Source organism: Drosophila sechellia, chromosome 2L (genome assembly GCF_004382195.2).
Source record: "Drosophila sechellia strain sech25 chromosome 2L, ASM438219v1, whole genome shotgun sequence".
In the NCBI taxonomy this organism is placed as follows: Eukaryota; Metazoa; Arthropoda; class Insecta; order Diptera; family Drosophilidae; genus Drosophila; species Drosophila sechellia.
In genome coordinates this window covers 23,613,675-23,620,753 of record NC_045949.1, presented here as the reverse complement: position 1 = coordinate 23,620,753, position 7,079 = coordinate 23,613,675, and the positions used below count along the sequence as shown (strand labels likewise).

At 36.7% G+C, this 7,079-nt stretch overlaps 1 protein-coding gene across 3 annotated transcripts; it reads left to right on the top strand.

The window, feature by feature from the left end:
* Positions 1-4,421: 4,421 nt before the first annotated feature.
* Positions 4,422-5,505, top strand: LOC116803538. 3 transcript variants are annotated; one of them, XR_004363644.1, is made up of 2 exons: positions 4,422-4,508; positions 4,579-5,505. XR_004363644.1 is itself a non-coding variant. In XM_032727246.1 (2 exons), exons 1-2 carry the CDS (start codon positions 4,464-4,466, stop codon positions 5,028-5,030), a joined length of 516 nt encoding a protein of 171 aa, XP_032583137.1. In that variant the 5' UTR covers positions 4,434-4,463; the 3' UTR covers positions 5,031-5,505. The 3 variants fall into 3 exon arrangements, 1 of the variants encoding a protein (XP_032583137.1); XM_032727246.1 differs by having other exon boundaries at positions 4,434-4,508; positions 4,560-5,505; XR_004363645.1 differs by having other exon boundaries at positions 4,437-4,508; positions 4,552-4,642.
* Positions 5,506-7,079: the final 1,574 nt, after the last annotated feature.

Here is a 7,079-nt window from a genome sequence, read left to right as displayed (position 1 = left end):
TTCTTTTGTGATTTGTGCAGTAGTTTAAACAAATATACAAAGTAGTTTGCATTTTTCGACTCTTTGTTTTGTTTACTCTCCCTTTTTGTGCGTTGTTCGCAGTGGTGTTTGGTGTTGATTTTTGCATGCACATAAACCGCACTTTTCGCTCTCACTCTATCTCTCTTTCGCTCTCCCACACAAAATCTAAATTTCTCAGCGTGCAGACTGCTCTCGTGCGGTTCTTTTAACAGCTCGCTTGAAAGTTTTGGTCTTGTGTTTTCGTGCACAGTGGTCTGATTTCAGTTAAACATGGAAACCGTAAATGTTGTCTGCTTTTATAAAAATTGTTGCCAGGTTATAAAACCTGAGCAGCCAAAAATGACTTGTTGGCTATGTGATAGAATGGTGCATACTAAGTGCGCTGGTTATAATGGCCGTACAAGCGATGACCTAGCAAAGGGTAAAAATCTAAATTACTGTTGTGATGCTTGCCTTGTGGTTGCGAACGAGATGAAATCGTTTATGCGCCAAACTAAAGGTGGCTTGAAAGAACTGATTAACAGTTTTGGCGTAGCTAGAGATAGTTTTCGTCGAGCCGATGATCTTCTTTCCGCGCTTAATTCACAGTTTAATGGCCTTAAGCTATTAGATGAATCTCCAAAGCGCAAAAAAGCCGCTGGTGGTAGGCTGCCTAAGGCCCCGCAACCACAGGCAACTGATCAACAGGACTCCGCAACTGATCAGCTGTCAATCGCAGCAAATCCACATATGCTGCTAAGATCGGCAGCTAAAAAAGATTCGGAGCAATCCGATCAATCAGCTGTGGATGGACCCCACCCTGTGATTGCTAAAAATTCCGAATTGTCTGCACTGGTTTCTCAACCAGTGATTCCACCTGTCTCGATTAGTTTACCACCACAAGGGAACATTGAGTCCGGACTACCGGCACAAGTTGGCGCTTCAGAAATACAATCTGCAGCGCCAAAACCCCTCGCGGTGGTTCCACTAAAGAAACAAATTTTTGTTTCTCGGCTTCCCCTGATCAAACATCGTCGGATGTATTGTCTTATATACAAGACAAAACAAAAGCCGATAATATAAAAGTGGAAAAATTTAACTTTTCTTACGCTAGGGACATATCATCTTTCAAGATAACTGTCCCAAACGAGCTCTTTTCGACCATATGTTCGGGTGATTTTTGATCGGATAGTATGGTGGTAAAAGAGTTTGAAGCTAATATCAAAAATAAGAAAAAGGTGCCCGTGGGAATTAAACTTCCCTCACGTGGCCAGACCACTGCACCATCCGCCTCTTCATCTTCTTCCTCTTCAAAAACCTAACTACAAAACTTACTATCTCCTATCAAAATGTTAGAGGCTTGCGTAGCAAATTAATCAAATTGTATTGTGATAGTCTTTCATTTGCATCCCATATTATAGTGCTCACAGAGACTTGGTTAAAGCCGGAGATACTTAACTCCGAAGTCTTCCCAGGTATGTACACTATATATAGGTTTGACCGTCCCTCCAGACGGGGAGGTGGAGTCTTAATTGCGGTTAGATCTACCTTCGCGTCGGAGGAGTTACTTTTGGACGATTCCCCTAACTCGGAATTCGTATGTGTAAAGCTGTCTTTTTCCGACAGATCAGTTTATATTACGTGCTCCTATATTCCGCCATCTTCTGAATTCCCAGAATATCAGAATCATCTGTCCGCTATCCAGTCCATCTTGAATAAACTGTCTGACAGGGACCAATTGGTAGTTCTAGGTGATTTTAATATACCTGGCACAATGTGGTCCCCTGAAAAACAATGGAATATCCTTCTCCCTTTAGCACAACATTACTTTATTGACGGCTTGCTCGACTTATCGCTGTCGCAAGTTAATTATATTCCAAACTCTCTTGGTCGACTGTTGGATCTATGTATTGTAACAAGTCCTGAAAGTGTGTTTCTGTCCATTGTAGAACCTCTTACTCAACCTGAAGATCAATATCATCCTACTTTCGAGGTGGAAACCGACTTAGGTACGGTATTAAAAGTAAATTCAGAGAAGTCAACAAAGCGCATTCCCTGTTTTCGCAAGGCAAATTTTCGGAGGCTAAACAATTTTATAGCTGGCTTTAATTGGTCCGATCTTTACTCCTGCAACATAATGGCGGATGCGATTAATATGTTTTATACCGCAATTAAATCATTTTTTGACTGTCGTCGTGCGTCACATGGAGTTGCCTTAAACGGCTACACCACGCATTAGTTCCCGAAAGAAAGGGCAGACTAATCCGTGGTAGTAGAACACGTTTATTCAATGTTTCACAATTGCAACTAACTTAACTTATTAGCTCACCGCAGTGTGTCCTCCAACTCTTACACGACAATGAAAAGCTAAATTTACAATGGCGAAAAAACAATGTGCCCAGACACATATGGGCTTACAAATCCTTCCACATTCGGACTTCTCAAAAATACTAACTAGCCTATCGATAACAATATTCGATTCGCGACATTGACTCTTGTGTTCCAATGTATTATACGTCAATCTCTAAATCTCCTTGGTTTAATAAAGAGTTGACACACCTAATAAATGTAAAGTCCAGACTCTATATAAAATTTAAAAATACCGGTTCTCAGTCCATTCTTTGTAAATATTTAAGCGCTCGGTTAAACATTACCGTGCTTAATGCTCAGTGCTACAAAAATTATATAAACCGTTGTAAGTTCCAGTTTGCACAGGATCCGAAACAGTTTTCCAATTTCGTTAGCACTAAGCGAAAAACAAGTTTTTACCCTTCCTCGCTATTTTTTGAAAACACTACGATAACATCGGATCAGGCAATAGCCGATCTATTCGCCAAGTTTTTTCAAACAACATTTTTACAACAGTTTTACAATTTCGTTAGCACTAAGCGAAAAACAAGTTTTTACCCTTCCTCGCTATTTTTTGAAAACACTACGATAACATCGGATCAGGCAATAGCCGATCTATTCGCCAAGTTTTTTCAAACAACATATTCTAGTTTACCTCACTCCGAACAGCCATACTCTTATGCGGTATATAAGTCGATTCTAATATTCTGCCCCACTATAAACGAAAGCTCACTGCTTAACGATCTTCAGGGTGTTAAACCGCTCTATTCGCCGGGTCCCGATGGAATCTCTCAGATTCTGTGCGGAAGCCTTGTGCAAGCCTTTACTGAAACTGTTTACCTTGTCTCTGGAATCTTCACAGTTTCCTCATATATGGAAGGAGTCCCTTGTGATTCCTCTTCACAAAAAAGGTAGCAACCTGGCTGCAATCAATTACAGAGGAATCTCTAAATTGTCGGCTATCCCAAAACTTTTCGAAAATGTTATCACTCCTCATTTGCAGCACCTTTGTAGATCAATCATATCACCGTGTCAACACGGTTTTATGAAACGCAGATCTACAACCACTAACCTGTTGGAGCTTACTTCTTTCGTAATACAGGGTTTCAAAAATAATCTTCAGACAGATGTCATTTACACTGATTTTAGTAAAGCATTTGACTCTGTTAATCATTACCTACTAATAAAAAAAACTTGATCTCATAGGTTTCCCTGTTGATCTTCTAAATTGGATTTCAAGCTTTCTGAATGGCAGGACACAACAAGTCCTCTTTAAAAATTCGTTATCTTCTACTCTCCGAGTCACATCCGGTGTCCCACAAGGAAGCCATCTTGGTCCACTTCTTTTTACCTTATTCATTAACGACCTCCCCTTAATAATAAAACATTCGCGTGTACTTATGTACGCAGACGATGTTAAATTATGCCTCCAGTACAAGGACACTTCTTGGCATTTGGACTTACAATCCGATCTAGACTATATACCCCTTATCTTAAATCATTGTAGATCTAACTATGAGTTGCACGACCCTTACAGAGTTTTATGTTCTGACTATAATAGACTTTATCCTATTATCTGTAATCTTGATTCTCTGCCGCTCTTAAAGCAATCGATTTTAACTTTTCTATTACATAATTAGATCCTACTAACACAAATATTTAACATAGTTATTTCACATTACATTCATTTCCTCATTCCTGTTCTCTTTTTTATATCGCGTCTATATCTTCTCGCGAATCGAGCCGTACGATACACGGCAGCGCCCCTCGGTCGGTTGGGCGGGAGGTGTGGCCGTGGGACCCGTGCGATAAAAAAAAAAAAAAATAAAGAACTATTTTCTTGGATCTCATGATATATTTGAATACGTGTCGTTTTTTCGATAGATTTTTGGAAAAACTACAGGTATTCCGCTTCGTTCAAATATGACATAGGGAAAAATATGTAATATTCGTTGATTTCCACTTTTTGTCCACTTTTGATGCGAAAGCTACCATGTTGGAAGAGGATGTTTGTCTATTATTCCACTGTTCCAATGTTGTCGATAATAAACCCTCAATACTGTGATGTATATGTATTTCAGATGTATATTTGAAGTAAGATAATTCTTAAGAAAATGAACACCTTAAAATTCATTGATAATAAAGAAATAATAATTGAGGTAAGAAACCCATTACAATGTAGTTGCTATAATTGAAATAAAGTTTAATAGATTCTTCACTTGGCTATAGATTACCTGATTGGAAATATTACTGACGAACAAACTCTTCGTTCGTCACACAAGTATGGATTTCAAAATGCAGACGATTTTCTGTTGGTCATACGAATCATTTCAAAGTTTTACAAGGATATTTTAGTTAAATGTGAAAAACTAACTCAATTTTCGTGTATAACCCCTGAAATGAGCCGGCTTGCACATCTTGTGCTATCAGCACGCTACCCTGAGTTAAGGAGCAATCTGGAGCATTGGGAGTTCTTGGAAAAAAAGAATGTCATAGAATCTTTTGTTTGGGACACACGGTTAATATTAGGAGATAGCAGCTTTGGAAGAAATATACATCAATTAACAACTTTGGTTTTGCAATACCGTCACATACATATTCAAAATGAGCTGTATTTTGAAATGAATAGCGTTATATTAAGCGACTTCATTTATTTATTAGAAAATTTATTAACCAGGTAATCCAAATATTTTACAAATATTATTGTTCTTAAAATGTAATTTTAATTGAAAGTTTTATCTGGTAGATCTACAGACATTTCTCATTAATACAGACACTTAAATATTGTTATTCTTTCTATTAATAAACTTTTCTTTATATAGTTTCATTCAGAACGAAGTAATGTAAGGCTAACAATAAATGATTGTCTCCAGCGATTTTTTGGTCACTGCTTTCAGCACCGTTAATTTGGTCATATTTTCGGGCTTAACCAACTGCAAGGTCTAATAGAGAACGCTATAGTCGAGATATACGACCGTCAGATACCTGTTAATAAGTTTGAAGTGTGAAGGAGAAATTTAAATTTTTTGTTTTGGAATATCGGTAGAAATTGAGAAAAAAAATTAAAAACAAAATTTCGTAAGTGGGCGTCCGTTTTGATGGGTGTGACAAAAAGTTAAACAATTAATAAAAAAATCCGAAAATATCAAAACAAAATTCAATATTGTGGGCGTGGCAAAGTGCTATCGTGCTGTATGAACCTGACTCAGTTGTTTAATAAATCCTGCGAAGGTTGAAAGTTGGTGAAATTTACTTTTTGTTGTGGTTCTGGATTTTAACCGGCTCTGCAACCCACCAAAGCACTGGAGCTGTTTTTTGCCAAATTCGGTTTCAGCCGGACGCTTAATAATGTCATCAACCAAGAGTAGACCATTTGCGTTGGGATTTTCTTCGCATCAGATTGCTTTATTCTAAAGGCGTTACTTAATATTGTACGGAAAGAAAAACCGTAGATAACATGGCAGGGGTTGTTACTTCAGATATGACAAATGTTTGCCTGTCATCAACATCTAATCATATTTTCATCCTAAATGATTTAATATCGTTTTCAATAAAATAAGAGACACTAGAATAACAAGATGCGTAAGGACCATACATTGGTTTAGGAACTATGCAGCCACTTTTTTGGTTAAGGCCAAAATTTCTCTCTTTCCGTTCGCTTACGATGAGAGCGTAAGAAATCTAAAAATATAATTTGCTTTCTTGTGTGAGCAAAAACAAGAGACGAGAACGCGAATATGTGTGCGTGTTGTGCTAGAAATCGATTTTCGTGCCGAAATCAATTCTGATCGAAGAAACGAATTTACATATTTGGGAAGTTTTGGCCAATTGCCTAGCAATATGATGAAATTGCACGCTTTTTAAAAATATCAAATTGAAATATAAAAAAAAAACTTAAACTGAAAAACAACTGAATCTAATTTGCATTTTAAATAAATAAAATTGTTCATTTACATACATCATATTACGTGAAATGACTTATTAAATATACTGCATAATTAAAGCAAATACAAAGAAAATTATTATAACTACTGTAATTTAAAACATACATTTTCAAAAAAGAAGACATTACATTGAGATATAAATATTTCATAAAAATAATACGTAGTAAAAAATTAAAATTTTTAAAATAAATAAAAATATGAAAACTGTTTATTGCAAAAGTCATATCTTGAATCACGAAGTGCAGACACAAACACTCAACCAAAGACACTGGAATACCAAGATGCGTAACGCCATACGATTTTTTGGCACGCGATTTTTTGGTCGTGGCTCTAGAGGTGGCTCCAGGCTCTCTCGAGTTTTTGTTCGAGAGAGAAAGAGCGGAGAGCGCTACAGCAAACAGCTCTTTTCTACGCATACAGTGATAGCAGACAACTGTATGTGTGCACACGTATGCTTTGTAAATTTGACAAAATATGACCTTCATCTTAAAAATTCGTTGACTTTAAATCTATATTATTTTTTATCAATTGGCACCATGCGAAAAATTCTTGTTTTGCATTGCCTTAACGTTAATATTAACGAATTTATGTACATCACAAAAAAAATTTTGAAAATGACTTTATATTAAAATACTTGTCATTAGGGTATTATTCAGCTTGCGATGTGATTGTTGAGTGCTTGTGTCCGCACTTCGTGCCTCCAGATATGACTTTTGCAATAAACAGTTTTCATATTTTTATTTATTTTAATAATTTTTATTTTCTACTACGTCTTATAATTTTTTA